The sequence below is a fragment of the Mastomys coucha genome, unplaced genomic scaffold (genome assembly GCF_008632895.1).
Source record: "Mastomys coucha isolate ucsf_1 unplaced genomic scaffold, UCSF_Mcou_1 pScaffold22, whole genome shotgun sequence".
Taxonomy (NCBI): domain Eukaryota; kingdom Metazoa; phylum Chordata; class Mammalia; order Rodentia; family Muridae; genus Mastomys; species Mastomys coucha.
Window position 1 is genome coordinate 217603126 of NW_022196905.1, and position 18804 is coordinate 217621929.

At 45.6% G+C, this 18804-nt stretch overlaps 1 protein-coding gene across 9 annotated transcripts in view; it reads left to right on the forward strand.

Annotated features, from left to right (window-relative positions):
* The window catches only part of Znf827 (zinc finger protein 827), a 171710-nt gene that overhangs the window by 36262 nt on the left and 116644 nt on the right, over positions 1 to 18804 (forward strand). For all 9 annotated transcript variants that reach the window (XM_031340392.1, XM_031340396.1, XM_031340394.1 and 6 more), the window contains exons 3-4: positions 7120 to 7292; positions 12678 to 13158. In XM_031340392.1, the coding sequence (XP_031196252.1) occupies positions 7120 to 7292; positions 12678 to 13158 (654 nt within the window). The remainder of the gene's footprint in view (positions 1 to 7119; positions 7293 to 12677; positions 13159 to 18804) is intronic.

Genomic DNA, 18804 nt, shown 5'->3' on the forward strand with positions numbered 1-18804 from the left:
CTCTCTCTCTCTCTCTCTCTTTCTCTCCTCACACACACACACACACACACACACAGAGACAGAGAGGGAAACATATGCATGCATGTATACTCGGTACACACGAATTCTAAGTGCAGATCTTCTCACATTGGCATAGTGATATTCAGGCAAAGCCAAATCACAGCGTCTAGGTTACCAATAAACCATAAACCAACAATAAACTAATGGCACATACTTAAAGTCTTTACATTGGAGAGGTAGAAGCAGAGGGATCAAAAGTTCAAGGTCATCCTTGGCTACATAATGACTTTGATGTTAGCCTGGACTACTTGAAACCCTACACAGGGGGAAATAAAGAAGAAAAAGTACCCCAAACAAACCAATAACATGCCTACTCCTCACTTCCACAAAGAGACCATAAAAGCACACACCTCCCCCTGCCTCTCTCTCTCTTTCTTTTTTTCTTTTACTTTTTGCTTTTTCTTCAAGACAGGATTGCTCTGTGTAGCCCTAACTGTCCTGGAACTTGATCTGTAGATTAGGCTAGTCTTGAACTCACAGAGATCTGCCTGCCTCTGTCTCCTGAGTGCTGGGATTAGTGGTGTGCGCCACCAGCACCCAGCAGCTACCACCCTGATATCAAGCAGGATTTTTTTTTAAACTGCTTCTCAAAATGTTACAAAAAAGGCATATAACATTGTCTCTGGAGTTCTAAAGAGCTATGTGCTAGGGAAGCTGATCTTGTCTCAAGTAATTTAGACACCAGACATTGCTTTGTCCTTCTTTGGGTCAAGGGAGTCCAGATCGTGAAAAAATAGTGTCTTTCAGGTCTGCCTTTATTCTTCTTTTTTGAGCAGGATTTTTTTGTTGCCAGGTCATGGTGTGTTGAATTCCTTGAGAGTCTGGCACTCACTAGCCTTTCCGCCCCTCCAGAGAGATGTGACACTCGACTGGGAGGGTTCTTTCATGTGACCTGCGCCCCAGCACATGCTACACTGCTCCTCTGAAAGGGGACATGCTAGAGGAAAGATGATGTCCGTTTGCTATAAAGATAAATGTCACATATTGACTCAATTCTCTTTGAAGCCACTGGTCTCTTGCAGCTCAGAATAAAATAAATGGTTTTGATTTTCAAGACAAAGTTTCTTGCAGAAAGCCAGTGGGAGTCCCAGGATGCCAGGCTCCTGGTTAAAGAAATAGCAGGTATCATTTTAGAGAGAGGGTCTCAAAAACATCATTTTGTACAAAATAAAATTTACATGGACTTCAGAGCACCTTGGCCCCAAGAAGCTGACAACTGGGGCTATCTGCAGGGTCAGTCTGTAAGGGCTTTCTGGGCTGACGATTCCTTTCGTCTGTATGGGGTGTTATTAAGATCACTGCAGATGCCAACGAAGTCTAGAGATGATGACCTCTCCCCACCCTCCCATTAGATTCACAGTCACTAGAGCCTTTATCAGAACAACCACATACACGGGCTTGCCTAGGAAACTCGCTTTTCAGCAGGAATCAAATCTGCTACTGGTCTCAGATGTTTTCAGAGTGACTTAAGTGTGGAATGGCTGTAGGCACGAGGCTTGGTTGTATTTAGTGCTTGTTAAGACACACACACTGATAATGTGACATGTTAGCCATAACAGCCTTTGGTAGCTAAGGCTCTTTCCACCTCCGCCTCTCATCCGCTGAAACGGTATGGAAGGGACATTTAAAGTCTGGGCTGGGGATGTAGGTAGGTTTGTAGAGGGCTTGCCTACGTGCACTCGAGTCTTGGGTTTGATCCCCGTACCTCATTAGCTGACTGCAGCGATGCTTCCTTGTACCGGTAGCACTCCAGAGGCCACAGGATGGTCAGAAGTTCAATATCTTATTCAGCTGTATAACAAGTTTGTGGGCAGCTGGAGCTACAGGAAGCTCCATCTTACAAACCAATCTCAAACAAATAAAAAGATTTAAAAAAAAAAAAACCTTTACATGGAGTTTAAAGTCCTTGTATATTGATAGAAAACAGGGCTCGCCCTACACATGCATGCACTAGTCAAGTGCATAGGTCTAAAGTATTGATGGCAATGTCATGTGCATGGAGTACGCACACACATACAGGGCTCCCTGGCATCTACAAACACCATCTATGCACAGGGTAAGAGCTGTGTACACATTTACTCAACTGCAAATTATCTTGACTTCCAGCACATTCTAGTGTAGGCTCTAACTAGAAATATTTGATTTCAAAGGCTACAAAAACTTGAATTTTTAAAAATAAAAAAGAAAAGCATTCATGATTTATTGTTGTTATTATTATTTAGGTTCTGTGAGGTTCTGTTTTTATTGTTCTGTGGATTTACATTGACAACAGGGTAGAACACCAAACTGGAAATTAAAAGGTGCACTCTGATCTCAGCTCTGTCTCTAGATAGTTAAACTTCAACACCCCCACCACCGCTGCACATGCACATTCAGTTTGTTTCATTGTGTGTGAACAGAGATATTTAGAATTGTCACTAAGATCTTCCTCTTCTCTTCTCTTCTCTTCTCTTCTCTTCTCTTCTCTTCTCTTCTCTTCTCTTCTCTTCTCTTCTCTTCTCCCCTCCCCTCCCCTCCCCTCCTCTCCTCTCCTCTCCTCTCCTCTCCTCTCCTCTCCTCTCCTCTCCTCTCCTCTTCTCTTTTCTCTTTTCTTTTCTTTTTTCTTTTTAAATGAAACACATGGCTTATTTGTTTCCAAAGCTTCCTGTCAAGTCTCCAGTAAGATCATCTCTGCTTTGTGCAGAACCTGTTCATTTTGATAGTTCAGGGTGTGTCATTCGACTTCACCAGGCATGCGAGCTTCATATAAACACTGTCTGGAACTCAGGAGATATGCCTGTAGGATACCCCAGCTACATTCCCCTTCACCCTCATCTTTCCCCTCTGATCGTCTTTGCATGTAGAGCTTGTCTAGGCTGAGCTGCACAGAGGGCTCCTGGTCCTGATTTCCTTGGGGCTTCCAATACCACTCCTCAGTTAGGCCACTTCTGAGCTGCATATTCACAGCTGTTATTTGCATCTGCTCTGAGGGTGGATTTTCTGCCTGGGAGGGTATATCTACAGTCCATCCTCATTCTGCACAGTAAACCTACCACTCCTAAGTGCTTCCATTGACCTACGTTGCCTTCTATCTCACAGCTATTGTCTGTAGAGGGAGCATGTTTTCTCTCACGGAACACATTAACAGTTCTCTGTCCCACTGGGTCTATTAGCATCAGGTGGAATTTAGTTTTGTTTGCAGTTATGTATTTGAGGGGACTAGTTTACCAGGCAGGTTTAAAGTAGGTAAAATCATGAACACTGCAGCCTTGGAGCTTTCCAGAATGTGTGCTTCCTCCCGGGAGGTGACTGCATTTCCCCAGGCTCTAAAGCCGAGCAAAAGTTACCGCAAACATTTGACATACGAAAGAAACTGCTTTCTTCCCCCACCTCTTGTCATCAATAGCATTGTGTACACATGGGATTTGCCCTAAAATGTGCAGTCTCTTCCTTGAATACATAAAAATGCAAATGTCACCAGGAGCTGACCACTGGCTCAGTCTGGAAATCAGTCAGTGCATTCTAGTGACTTTTTCCATTTGGCTTCTGTCTTCTTTCTTTCCACAATAGCTTAAAATTTCCAGAGAGCTGGGGAGGTGGTTTAGTTAAAGAGCTTGATGCACAAGCATAAAGATCTGAATTTGATCCCCTGAACACACTAAAAGTGTACCTTTGTAATATCCGTGCCAGGGAGGCTGCGACTGTCGGATCCCAATGATTTACTGGTCAACCACTCTATTGAACAGGCTAGTTCCAGGTGCAGGGGAGAGACATATTCTCAAAAAAGTAAGATGGGGAGTGATCAAGAACTCTGTTCACACATGACTGCACACATGAGTGTGCATGCACACACACACACACATACACGTGTGTGCACGTGTGCTCGCACAGCTCCAAATGGTTATGAGTGTGGTTATTTTTCAGTCAGTGTCTTCTCATTATATTTCACTAGTCTATTCAAGAACTCCCTAATTTGTATATGATTCATGTATACTTGGGTACTAATTAAAACTAAAGGCAGTATAGTTTCAAGATGAAATAAATGAGTTTATATGGAGTGCTAATATGCTGGCTTTATTACATTTATGCATTATTTATTTTTGGAATCAACTGAGTTTCTATTTACCAGGGCTACTTACAGATGATACCAGAAAGATTCTGGTATAAGGAAATGCATTGCATGTCGTACACTTGAAAATACAGAATCACTGATTAGGATGGTGACTGGGGGAAGATCTTTCAGATCAGAGGAGTTGTTGATTGTGTAGGCAGAGCATGGCTCCAGGGGAGTATGAACTCTGGTCATGTTCATTTGGCTACTTAGTGCCTTCCTTGGGTGTGCCATGAAGTTGCTGGCCTGGGCCCAAGGTCTCAGCTTCTCTTCCCTTCTTCTTCTGCTTGTTCTGTAAAATTAGTTTCTGGTTTCAGTAGTGGAAAACACTCCTTTAAGATAGGGGCCTGTCACAGCCTGCTTGTGCGTGTCCTCCATATTCCTCTGATGTTCTCATGGTCCAGAACAGACATCATTATCATTTTCCCTATTGCATAACAACAGTCTCACCTAGATGTCCAGTCTGGGCCTTGCTTGACAATAAGTTGTTCAATGTGCAGGCTTTGGGGACTGAGATATTAGTAGGGGGGAGCCAGTGATAGAGGAAAGGTTGGTGCTAGATTGGGGTGGGATGAGATTTGCCCCGAGAGCACAGAGAGGGGAGCTCTGGCCTTTCAGGAGTGAGTGCTAGGGGCCTGTCCAAGATGTCTTTCTTAGAGTAGAAGGGACACTCAGCTGTCCACGCCTGCTGCCAATCAGAATGCCAGAAGCTGACTTTCCAGTGCTGAGAGTTTATTTTCAGTTAGAGGATGCTTTTTCTAGTAGCTTGGTTAAACCAGCTAGTATCACAGATACCCGTATTAGTAAAATCGCATTTTTTTTTAAACATCGCCTAAACCTTATTTCCAAGCCTTTCTGGTTCCATCCATTTTAAGTGGCTCTTGGCATGTAGAAGCAGGGTTGACTCAATGAATAAATAATGAGATTATCTTGAAGTATGCACTTGGGAATGTTTCCTTTAAAAATCACAGAAGTAATGTTTGTATTTAAAAAATCAAATAGTACAGGATGGAAAGGGAGCATCGCCTTTCCCTTACCACCACCACCACCACCAGAGCCAAAACATATCTGTTTGCTTGTAAATACTCCCAGATCTTCATATCTACAGCAAGGAAAACTAATAGTTCCACTGTCCCATCTAACAGAGCCAACAATTGCTCTAGGGAATTAAGGGGCACCACCTCTCTTTAATGGTAAGGAAATGTCTTTTACCAGAGCGTAGGTTGCACAGGTTCCAAATAAGCCTCACAGCTTACATTTGTTTTTGTGTATTCCTTTTTGCTTTCTTCTTAGTCATAATTTATTCCTATCTGTGTGTGTGTGTGTGTGTGTGTGTGTGTGTTTGTGTAAAACATATGGGAGTACACATCAAGGCCAGAGGTCTCTGTTGCATGCCTTCTGATAGTCCATCTATTAATTATTGTCATAAAAATGTAATCAGCCTTGAATAGCAGTTTATCAGAAGCAGAGCTAATAATAATAATTTCTTTAAAAAGCCAAACATACTATGTGGATGCAATCAGTCATAGAACAGTTTCTTTAGTCATGAATCTCAAGGAACAGGGGGACCTCAGTTGGGAAAGTGAGCACTTCTTAAGCATGAGGACACAAGTTGGGATCCCCAGAACTTACGTAAAAGCCAGGCACAACAAACAGTCTATGCCTGTAATCTCATTGCTGGGGAAGCAGAGACAGGAGGATCCTTGATGCTTACTGGCCTAGCCAGAAGAGTGAGTTTCAAACAAGATAAAAAGTAAAAAGCATTTGGGGATATATCTCAGTGGGAGAAGAGGCCTAGGTTTAACCCCAGGGTCACACACACACACACACACACACACACACACACACACACACGCACGCACGCACACGCACATGCATGCAAAATACACACACGCACCCACACACGTGCACACGCATGCAAAATAAACATGCACACATACACACACACGTACACATACACATACACACACGCACACGCACATGCACATACACATGCATACACAAGCAAAAAATACACAGACACAAAATATACACACACACATACACACGCACACACGCACACATGTACACACACACACAAAATACACACACACACACACACATTGACCCACCCACACATACAGAGACACACACTCTTAGACACACACTCACACACACACAGAGCCTTCAATGGGACCCACTTTTATTTCTTGTACTCCCAAATTGTAGAGGTTAGCTGATGGGTCAGAAATTCAGCAACAACAGAGACACTTCCTTGTAAGGATGCTGCAGGAGGCAGCAATCCGAGCTGTGTTTAGGGAAAGCGGTCGGTTTGTTTGCTTCCCTGAAAATTGGAAGCATTTGTGGTGGCCTGGTGTGTCCCTTCCTACAGTAGGTAGCCAGGCTCGTGCAGATCAGAGAAAGGCAGTACACAATTGTTAGAGGCAAGCAGAGGGACAGACATAAGAGGGGAAAAAAACCCTGACCTGAGGACCCCCTGATGGCTAAATTGGCAGCAGCCTCTGTCTGCAGGAGCCACAGCTAAACAAGTCATCAGTGGGGATGCTGAGCTCTGTCGCCGTTGGAGGCCAGTGTGAGAGCTTTCTGTAGTTGTTTGGTTTTCTGTGTGGAACAGTGCGTTATTCCCTGTCCCATGCGATCGCCTGTATTTCTCATTCATTTCCAAGTGGGATTTCAGATAGAGACTCTGCCTTCTCTGCCTGTGGGTGCATTTGGAGTCACACCTGGCCCCTCTGCAGATGTCCTTGCAGTCCGTGACAGCCTTTGGGAGTAAGGCTGTCACAGGCAGGATGGTCAGTGGTGGCCAGATGGAACCCAAATGGGAGTGGCTAACTGAATGTGGATTTCCCCTTAAAGGAAAGTCATAAGAGTTTCCCTGTACTTATAATCATAGAATCACCAAAGGGGTGGTGCCAAAGACACATTTGGTGCTTTTTATAATATTCGCTTTTTTTCCTCCCTCTTCCAAGCCCCAGAAGAAGAAAGCGGGAAGCCATTCCAATGTCCAATATGTGGCTTGGTTATAAAAAGGAAGAGTTACTGGAAGCGGCATATGGTGATTCACACAGGCTTAAAAAGTCATCAGTGTCCACTCTGTCCGTTCCGGTGTGCTCGCAAGGACAATCTCAAATCCCACATGAAGGTAAGCCATTTGCAGAGACATGTCGGGGGGCTTCTTCCTATTATCTACTTCAGGTGGCTTCTTGGCTGACAGGGAGCACTGTGGTGGAATAGGCTTAAGAAAGCTAGAACTGGCTTGTGAGTAGAATGGAGGGATCTCAGGATCAGGTCCCCGAGACTGACAGTGTTTGAGCTAGCCTATCTTGGAGTGACACCAAATATCCCAGAATGTCATTTTCTTTTTCTCCTTCTCCTCTTCTCCTTTTTGGTTTTGTAAGGCATGGCTGTTTGGAACTTACTTTGTAGACCAGGCTGGCCTCAAACTCAGAGATCCAACTGCCTCTGCATCCTAAGTGCTGGATTTAAAGGTATGCGCCACCACCACCTGGCTTACATCATCTTTAATGTCCTAATCAGAAAAGTTATGAGGCCTGGGGAAGGAAGGACTCAGCAGTTAACCACTTGATAGGTTAGCAAGTTCCAGTTCCCAGAAACCCTTGTAAGTGGTAGGTAGCCCATGACCTGTAATTCCACCCTCAGAAGTGGGGACAGAATTCCCCCCAAGCAAGCTGAATAGCTAAGACTAGCCATATCAACATCTCAAGTTTGATTAAAAAGCTCAATGAATAAGGTAGATGAGTGGTCAAGGATGATTCCTGACATTGGCCTACCATTGGTCCCCATGCATGCACACTAGTACACGCGCAATCATATATAAATGCATACTGAGATTTTGCTTCAGCATTAGGGAAGAAACCCATGAGCTCTCACGGGCTTGACAGTTTGAATTTGGCAAAGAACAGGACTGAAATCTTCCCAGTACTTTGCTAGCCAAAGAGTCTTGGGAGGGAACACTTAGGCTCTCCTGTCTACCTAATGGCAAGGATCAGTTATGGGGCCTGTCCTTAGTGTTAAGGGGTGGGGGGATCGTCTACCTAATGGCAAGGATCGGTTATGGGGCCTGTCCTTAGTGTTAAGGGGTGGGGGTGGGGATCGGCAGCACGGTGCCTGGTCTGGAGGTGCACATCAGCATCCCTAGCATCAATGAGAAAAGTAATATTTTACTGATAACTTTCAATGCGGCTTAGACATGACATTCTGTGTAAAGGGTCCCTTCCCCCTGGAATAAATCTAAGTGAATATTTGCTTATGTTGAAATCTTGCATTTGAATCTTTTTGCATTGATCACTGATTGCTATTCAGACTGATGCGGCAGAAAGTACAGTCACACAAATTTTCTATTCACTCCAGAAAATAGCTTAGAAGATTTGTTTTTTAAAAAAGTAAATCTATGATGTAATTTGTTTCTATCATTTGCCTTTTTCTCCTGGGGTCGGCAGCCAGCCCTTCATCCTCAGAATTCATTTAAGTAGGAGTTCCGGTTGACTGAATTTTATGAAGCCTACTTGGTTATTACCTTAGCCCTGCTCATTCTTGGTCACCTCTTCCCTATGTAAAACGTCACACTTTAAACCTGCAGCATTGAGACTTCAAAAGGAATGTCTTTTTTAAAACTAGAACTCGTGTTAGTGACTGTCCTAGGCTGTGTTTAGAAATCAGGTCTGGCGAGTTTAAAGCTTCAGCGAGCAGAAAACTTGCATCTACCCTGACACCTTGTAAGCTTGGTTTCAGCTCAGGGTCACTTAAAACAACCTATTTATAAACCCATGGAAAAAAGGCTGGGTTTCAATAGCAGGGACTGCTGACCCTGACGCTACAGGGAGATGAGCTGGTGCCTTGATGACAGAGGCAGACGGCCATGACAGTGTTGCAGATGAGAGCTGCCCGGGCTCGGCAGGTCGTGGGATCCTGAGAGCTTTCAGAACAAATCAATAACTACTACAATAAAGCAGTTGTGTGAAATCGCTACTTTATTCAGACTCATGGTGGCCTACCCTGTTGAGCCGTGACTCGAGCTTTTGATAAGGGGAGTTCGAGAAGCTTATGCAAGTTTAATTTCATCAAAGGCATACCTCCTTGCCCTGCTCTCCCCCCACCCCCCGTTAGCCTCTTAAAATAATGTATTTTAATGGAGCATAATTTGACTTTGCAAAAATTGGCAAATATTTTCTCCATGGGAATGTTATGGTGTGGTCTTATGCATACCCGTATTCCATTACCTTTACTGGAGGCTGCAGATGTAGATAATTTTTCTAAAATGAATTTTATCTGAGAAGTAGGGGCACTCTAATCAAAGGTTAAGATCTGATTTAGCTTCTTGAGACTCTCTGACTTTGTGATCTTAGCTTGCTGAGAATCCATGCCTTAGGAGCTGTGAGCCTTTAGTACTATGGTTAAAGCCCTCTAAACCTCTGTTACCACTAATGGAGAAAACAAACATATGGTCTTTCTTACCGGGTAAGAGTTAATGAGATCATTCACATAGAACTTAATACAGTGCCCAGTGCAGAGAAGCAATCGTCAGTAAATACAGCTAATATAGTAATTGTCATCCAAGAGCCATCTGAAAATGCATTAACATTTACATTTCGGGATAATGAATGGAATGCTAGAAGAAATTACCTCAAAATAAATTTTATGGTTTCTCTCTCTTCGTGATCTGTCTTTAGTGCTGAGAATTCACAAAAATGATACAAATAATACAAAATTGTCTATTTATCTCACCCCGCAGAAGTAGTTGTTATCTTTATGATATATAATCTCCTGTATTGATTCTATTGGTTTCTGTCAGAAAACTAAGAGATTCACTTTATTTGTTCAACAAATTCAGTGCTTACTGTGTTCCGACACACAGGCCTGGGCACTGTACAATTTTTTTTTTTTTGCAAGCTTTGATTTCCTTCATTAGGTATTGTGCAAGTGCTTTTTATGACCAGCTACATAAAGGACTTGACAATGCTTCCAGATTCCTCAGGGCTGTCTTACATTTCATGAAGTGTACAACTTTCCCAGGAGCATGAGCATACAGGAATTGTGTGTGGGAGCCATTGGCTAGAACTGAATGGAAGAGGCAAGGAGGGCTGAGAAGGTGGAGAACACACCTAGAGTCACGGAAAGGAACTGGGCCAGACGTCACATGTAACATCTGCCCTTCCCAGGTCACCATTTAGAGACCTGGGACCACTCATGAGACCCTCAGCTGCCTGGCCTGATCCCTAAGGAGGTTGAGTCTAGATACTCTCTAGAATTTCTCCAAGTCTCGAAGTACGTCAACCCAAGCGGCCCTGATGTCATGTTAGTGACACCTGTGAGAGACTCCAGTGAGCCTATTGTGCTGTGGGCCAGCATTTCTTCTCTATAGAGGTCCAAGAGGGACTTTAAAGCATGTGTTGGCTCAAGAGCATCAAAATTGTAACAGAGAAGCTCTCTTCTGTCAGGAGAGGAAGGCGGTGCAGTTGCTAGGTGGTGGGGCCAGTAATTCTCTCAGAGTTCACACTAAGTCACATTCCGAGTGGGAAGGTGTAGCTCAAATAAAATTCCAAGTGCCAATGTGAACCTGGTTCTGTCTTTCAACTTATTCTAAATTTCCTAAAACTAAGCACAGCAAGGCTAGGCTAAGGTGGAAGGAGCCGAAGGAATCTTGCCCATGGGGCCTCTTTCCAGTGAGGCCTCACCCCACCCCCACCCTCTTTTGATTTTGGAATCAGAGCTCCTCTGTCCCATTTCTTCCCCCAGAGAGTGGCTTCTGGAGCTTCTGTTCCTGGATTAGCTCCTCTCTGGGGTCAGTAGATGTGAGGGCACTTCTGAAATGGAATCCACCCTGTGGCACTGGGCTCAAGGACATGAAGCATCCTGCACAGTGCCCTTTACCTCCTGGCTCTGGGCATGCCTGTGTTGATACCTTTCTGGAGCCCCTGAGCCTGTGAGCTGAGGCCTCCCTCCACCGGGGCCTCTTCCTGAGTGACCTGGGCTTAGGAGCTGGTGGGAAGCTTCTGGCTTCTGTGAGAAAGCTAATGGAAGGATCACAGCCCAGCGAGGTCCTATTGTGGCAAACAACAGGAAGGGGCTCTGTTGGAGGGATGGATGGGGTGTCTCCTCTCCTCCGCCCTCTGCTGGGGTACAGGGGAAGCCTTTTCAGGGGCAGGCAGGACTCTGTCACAACTGGACTTAAGTTTTTATGGCTATTTCTGTTGGGAAACACAAGCTTCAGAAGGGCCCAGAATATCTTTTGTTGTTTTTTGCAGAAAACCACAGTGGGGTGCTGTGGCAGCAGGATCTCTCGACTAACTTTTAATTTCTTTGCTTTTGTTGGTCACTTAACATTATTTAAAGTGTGTTTTGGCTGGTGAAGAATGCTTTTGGATTTCATTCAGAAGGCATAAACAGCTGCAGTAAAACTTATTCTCTTGGAAAGGAGACATGAGCAGAGTGGCCAGGTGGTAAAGAAGATGGACAAGTGAGCATTTAACTCCACTGCAACCCAGGTTCAAGTCCCACCCCATCATCCCTGACCTATGGAGCGTCAGTTTTGCTTCAAGTTCCAATTGCTTACGTTCTTGTTTGTTCAGCGCACACAACTCCCCCAAATCATTTGGCCCAGATCTCCACCATTGGCAGTCCCTACTTGAGGGAGGGCCAGCCCTGAAATAGCAGGGTGTAGCAGGTCAATACTGAAGCACGTTGGCGGGATGAATGGGGAAGTCACAAGTTTATGAACACCTGCCAGCTCGAAGCCTGGCTCAGGCCAATCCAATGAGTTACTCACTTTTTTTCAAGAACTAAATTTGGTAGTGGCAGGAAGAAAGAAAAGTTTCTTGCCATTTTTACAGGTCCTGGGTACAAGCAGGTTTGGAGGTGGGTGTAAATGGCTGCCCCCTTGCTCTTCACAATGGGCATCTTCTAGACCCTGTAGTGACATTTGAACTTGGTTTCCCTCCTACCCAGATGGCTTTTCTCTTGTTTTTCTTTCTTCATATGAAACTGGGCTCAAGATACTTTTGGGGGGTGAGAACGTTCCATCTCCTCATCTGTGAAGCTGGAACACCCTGGAGATGAATGTGCGCATGCGTGCGTGCGTGCGTGCGTGCGTGCGTGCGTGCGTGCGTGCGTGCGTGTGTGTATTGGCAAACCAGCAAATTCTCTGGGTGGCCATCACTGGATCTGCACTAAAAATTGTTGTTCTGATAATGAATGCCTTTTGATCCCTAACTACTGATTATGTAAGTTCGTCAAGGTCTATCAAGTGGGATCTGTTGACTAGCTCATTAGAACAATTCTACCCAAGCCAGCGTTGAGAGGGTCAGGATAGACCTAACCTCCACGGACCCTCCCCGTTTCAGGACTGATGTCATTTTATCCAGTGTATCACCGAGAACATCCCCTCTGGTGCTTTTCTCCCCTGGCCCTATATGAACGGAGGGACTTCCTGACAAACGTGTGGCCGTGAGGAGAGGCGTTCTCCATCAGTGCACAGTGACGAGTCCGACTCTTCTTGCTTCTCCGGCAGGTTCATCAGCATCAGGACCGGGGAGAGACTTTTCAGTGCCAGCTGTGCCCTTTCACATCCTCACGCCACTTCAGCCTGAAACTGCACATGCGTTGCCATCAGCACTTCCTGAGGACAGAGGCCAAGGTGAAGGAGGAGATCCCAGACCCAGATGTCAAGGGATCTCCCCACCTCAGTGACAGTGGCTGCCTGGGGCAGCAGAGGGAAGGAGGAGGGACAGAGCTAGTGGGGACCGTGATGACGTCTAACACGCCAGAGAGGACTGGCCAGGGTGGGGCTGGCGTTGCACCTTTGCTGGTGAAGGAGGAGCCCAAGGAAGATAACGGCCTGCCTACCTCCTTTACCCTGAATGCTGCCGACAGGCCCGCCAACCACACAAAGCTGAAAGAGCCCTCCGAGTATGTGTCCAACAGTGCAGCAGTATTGTTCAGCCAGGACATCTCGGTTAAGATGGCCTCCGATTTTCTCATGAAGCTGTCAGGTACTTGCTTAGGGTTGTGTTCTCCCTTTTCTCATCTGTACCATAGGATGATAGGATTAGCTGCTTCCAAAGTTCCTTGAGCTCTGGTACTCCACACTTTGATCAATTTTCTTTTTCCTCCCTTCCCACCCTCCCTTCCCCTGACTTGTCCTTTTTTTTATTTTTTTTTTTTATTTTTTATTTCTTATTTTTATGTTTTGTTTTTGTACAGCTTTGGAAATAAGCATTACTTCTGCTTGGGTCTAGAAACAGTAGGGGTTGCCCCTTCCTCCTGCCTGGAGTCGGGCTCTTACTCAGTGGGCAGTCATGGTGTGAGCTAGGCTTGTGTTCTTTACTTCCTAGTTCCTTTGCTTGCTTTGTGCTGGTGTCTCTGAAGTGTTTCCCTTTTTTGGTATTCAGGTTCTTTCCTGTTTTAATTGCAAAACTTTTTTCTACTCTCTCTCTCTCTCTCTCTCTCTCTCTTCTGAAGAACATACACAGAGTCTGCTATGAGAATTACAGACTTTCCTAACTTAAACGTTAAAGGTTTTCGTGAGTTTCTCTGGATCTTTGCACTGGGGTAAACAGAGTTAAGATGTCCTGGTTTAGACATTCTTTTCAGGTGTACATTTTACTGGCATTAGCATTACATTGTGTAACCATCTCTGGAAGCTTGTCCCACTCTCAAGCTGTGTCACCCCCTGACAGAGTCCCTGCCAGCCTTCTCCTCGCCCCGCCCCACCTCCACTATTTACCTTCTATCTCAGTGAACTTGACTGCTGTGAGCATTTCCACTAAAGTGGAATTTAAGAAAAAATTTCAAGAATCCTTTCTCAACTGCCCTAATGCCCTTTGAAGAGAGGCTGATGTATAAGTTATGAAATATGTCTTGCTGATAGACATTGTTTGCCATTGCTGGCACATTGTAGGTATTTCACTTTTCAAAGACTTGATGAACTAGCGATGTTGCATGGGGCTAGAGCACTGGTAGATGTTTTTCTTACTCTCTTGGAGCAATAACACACATAGGCCTGAGCTGTTTTTGAAAAAAAAAATACGATTTTAAATTTTAAAGGCATTGTAGAGGGTGGAGAAAGGTCGGTTGAGAATGGGTTCTGTCTGTCAGTGAAGGTGGCAGTCCCCAGGATGATTTCCAAATGCCATTTCAGCTCTCTGGAGATTGACAATACCCTTTAAATGGAGAATAATTGGTCACCGCCTTCCTTTAAATGGACCATGCGTAGTATTTCACTAAATGTCATTGCCAGGTGAATGAGAGGCTCAGCTTCACTCTGAAGTCCCTTTGCTCTGTGACACTTCAGTCCGGTCTTTTGGAATGTACCTTCTCACCCTGATCTTTGCCCCTCAGCAGTGGGAGACATGAGTAGAGGAGACAGAAGAGGGTAGGGATGAAAAATGAGGCATCCAGGAAATGATCCGAGATGGAGGGAGCAGGGGGAGTTGCAGGATGCTTGTAGCATCTCCACTGCCTGGGCCTGTTTTATTCCATCCGGCCCAGGTTCCTGTTCCTTCTCTCTCCTTTTTCATCTCAGCCTCAAGGAAAACAGGATTTTACTCTGAGATTTATAGGAAACAGGATCTACTCTGAGATTTATATTTAATTTTTTTTCCCCAAAATATGAGGGAAATGGGTGTTTGCCTTCAGCCTTGGCAGATCCTTTAGGATGTTCCCTGTACGGTACTCAGACACGGTGGTGACCACCTCCAATCCTGGGAGGAGGCCAGACAAGGCTACTTGAAACCCTGTCCCCCCCAAACCATAACATAACAATGAAAAATCCCAAGTTGTTACCCTATGGCTGATCCCTTTTCTGTGCAGTCCCAGGAGAAGGACATCAAATGCGCTGTTCATTTAGCATAACTTAGTGTGGTGGATGCTTCCTTACTTAGCAGACAAGAACAAGCTGAGTAGGGGGTGCCTATAATGTTCTCTGAATCCAGATCCTCTCAGGTCTAGAGCATGAGCAGGGGATAGAGTCAGGAGGGGGTGTCGCTGCCCGGCAGGCTTGATCTTGGACTAAAAACACTGGTATCAGATACAGGGCTCCCGCTGGGCTCAGCTCAGAGCGGCAGCTCTTCCCATCCCACCAGACGTTGGGCTGTAATTATTAGCTCCAGCGCGTCTCAGTGAGCATGAGAGAAGGCTCCGGCTGCACAGAGCCAGAGCTTGGAGTGGCACAGAGGGAAAGAGAAGCAGGTTGTATGTTGGGGAGAAGCACTGTGTGTGTGCCAAAGCCTTAAATATTGGGGTTTGTTGTTTTCAGCTGTAGGTGGGGGTGGGGAGAGGTTTCTTACAGTTTGGCCATGGGAGAATTTGCCGACTGATCAATTGGCATAAGAAAACAGATAGCAAAGGCATACTGTTTATGCAAAAGGCCCGTGCAGCTATTTTATGGAGGCTTACTAGAGGTCCTGAAACCTGACTTGTATGCACTGTTACCTAGCAACCTGTTATAAAGTCACCAGGGAGTGAGATGCATCGGTAATTTTTTTTTGTGTGTGCATATTTGGATGTAAATGTAAACTTGGTGACTGTGGCAATGCTGCCCACGGGAGGAGAAGTTATGTTAAAAGGAAAGGAATATTTTTTTTCTGCAGAGATCCCCACCCCCAGCCCTGCTGGTGCCTGCTGTGTGCTCTACCTGGCTCTCTTGGTGGCTGTCTTCCGGGACACAGTCCCAGAGAGCTATGGCTGAGTTTCCTGCTCTTCCTGCCCTCACGTGGGGTAAACTAGTGGCTAGCCTCTGGCCCTGTCCTCAGCACCATAATGGCGCCATTGTTCTTGAACTGGCTTTTCCCCCCTTAGGGCTCTGTCCTTGCACCTGCTGGTACCATAGGGTGCAGCTGTTTGTGGGCAGTGAGTCTGGGAGCCTCTGTGCCAGATCCCAGTCTGCAAAGACCAAGCACAGTGACAAATTCAAGCGTGGAGACACCTACTTGTTTCCGAAGGAGAGAGAGAAAACACTCGATGCTTTTTCTTCCTTCAACTAAAACCTAGCAGAAGCTGACTGAATGAGCCCACAGAGGTTCAGAATCATGGGGTGGGATGCAGTCTTGAGCACACTCTAACTCGGTGCTTCTCAACCTGTGGGTCTCAGCTTCTTTCAAGGTCAAATGACCCTTTTACAGGGGTCACCTGAGACCGTCAGAAAACAAATATTTACACTATGATCCATAACAGTAGCAAAATTGCGGTTATGAAGTAGCAATGAAAATAGTTTATGGTTGGGGATCACCGTGAGAACTACATCAAAGGGTCACAGAGTTAGGAAGGTGGAAAGCCACCGCAACCCTCCCCCAGTTTAGAGGTTTTCTGCTTATGAAACAAAATCCTGTCTCTGAACCACTAGTTATTTTTCCCTGATGAATCCTGACTTAACACTCCTCAATCCTTTGAGGGCCAGGTTGCTCCCTAGACCCAGGCTCACAGTCATGGTTGGTTCAGCCCAAATGCTAGCTATCTGCATTGGTGGGCAAAGAAAGAATCCTGTAGACCCTGCTCCGGGTTTGGAGCCAGGAGCCAGGCTTTCCAGGGCTGCAGCTCTGCTGTTTACACAGGTCTTTCCTGGAAGCCAGAAGACATATGCAGATTGCTGCATGACAGGGTGACCTACCCCAAGTCACATGACTGGGTGTGTTCTGAGGAGGAGGGCTTACCCAGCCTAGGAAGCTCCTATCATTCCAGCTGACCCCGGGCCTGTCTTCCAGGGTCAGTAGCAGTTTGTAATTCCCACAGCAAGTTACCTAGGGAGTTTTTATAAAATGCCAGGACCCAAAGAATGATGGTTTCATTGATTGGTCTGGGATAGGTCCCAGACTTTGGTATTTTCCTTACATTCCTTTGGTGATTCTAGCAGGCATCCAGGACAAAGGTCAGCTGGTACGAGATAGGAAGTGGGCACCTTGGGGCTAGAGATGTAGCACAGTTGGTTGCATGCTTGCCTCGCATGCACAAAGCCCTGGATGCAATCTCCAGCACTACAGAGACAGGAAATAGTGATGCACACCTCTGATTTCAGCCCAATGGATGTAGAGGCAGGAGGATCAGAAGTTTACTCCTCAGCTATTTAGGGAATTAGAGATCAACCATGACTACATGAGACTCCATTTCAAAAACGCCAAACGATCCTTAAAACAAACAAATGAAGTACCCTAAATTGGCACGGGGTGGAGTCTCTGAGTATTCTCCTTTCTTTCTATCTGAGCCCATGAAATGGGCATGATGCTGTGAGTTTGAGACACCACATTACTGGTCACAGTTGACATGAAGGGGAGACCTGCCTGAGTCATGTTCATTGAGCTCTATGATTTTCCCCCCGCAGATGGCTATGACATCAGAAATGTCCTGTTTGAAAATTCCCAGACTAGACTGGAAGCCTCCAGATGCTAGGAGCCATGGACCTGGGGAGATGGCTTTCAATGAGGTGTTTAGTGGAGCAAGCATGAAGGCATCGCTTTAGTCTCCACCATCCATGTAGAAAGCTGGTGTGGTGGCACAAACTTGCAGTCCCCTGAAGGTCACTGGCTAGACTGTCCTAATTGTCAAGTCCTAGGTACAATGAGAGGCCCTGTCTCAAAAAACGGGGTGGACAGCTTCTAAAAGGGTGCTTAAGGGTGACACCTGGCCATATGTATGAGCATATGCATGCTCCCAACACGTATACACAGGAACATATAGACTCGCACAAAGGACATCCTCATTAAAGGAACAAACTACAAGTTGCCTGTAATGGTCTCCTATCATCTTTTTCTCCAAGATGCCATTTTTCAAGATATAAATTTAATTCTAACTCCCCAAATTATAACCAAGGAGCTAGTTGACAGAAACTTGGCACCTCACTTGTTGGCAAGGGATATCTTTTTTGTCCCCAGCTTTCCAAAATAAAAGATATAAGTCATTTACACTATTTTTAATCTGGAAACTGACAAAAAAGTTTTGTGCTGTCTCCCACATCCTATTAGCTCCATAGAATCGACACCAAAATAATGTTAAGTAGGGAAGGGAGGCCTTCTGAAGTCCCCCGTCGCTTTCAGCTGCAGAGACAGCTTTGGAGAAGGCAGTCACTTGCTCAGTTGTTTCTGGCTCATGGGTGTCTCAGCCAGAGTTGTTACTTAGACATGAAAGATGCCCACAAACCTCTATGTGCCCATAGCCTCTTCTCCCCAGAAGCCTTTGTCCCCAAACCTCCATCTATCGCCCTTATTTTGATGCTTTGGGGAGTGACAATTGGGCTAATGTATAAATGTTAAGACCCCTGCCGGAGAAGGGTGGTTGGAGATGACCAGCGATCTAAGTCATCCCCTTTGCCTGGTGGCTCTGATGGCCTTCTCAGCCGCATCTTAACAAGCACGCCTTCTTCCGTATCAATGCCGGCCTTGTGCCATTCCCACCCTGAGATTCCGTGCTGGTAGCCAGGGACTCACACATCACCATGAGGGCATGATTCCCTGACTGGACTACTTGATAGTCTGCTTTTGAGATTTGGTTTAGCTGTTCTGTTCAGTCTTGCCTTGGCACTCTCGGGCCATGTGACTAAATTCCTGGTGTGGGCAGCTACAGGGGGGCTGTGTGTAACTGGACAGTCTGAATGTCGGTTTGAAACCCTGGGTTCTATTGAGCTTAGTGATTCCTGAGAGAGAGGGGGG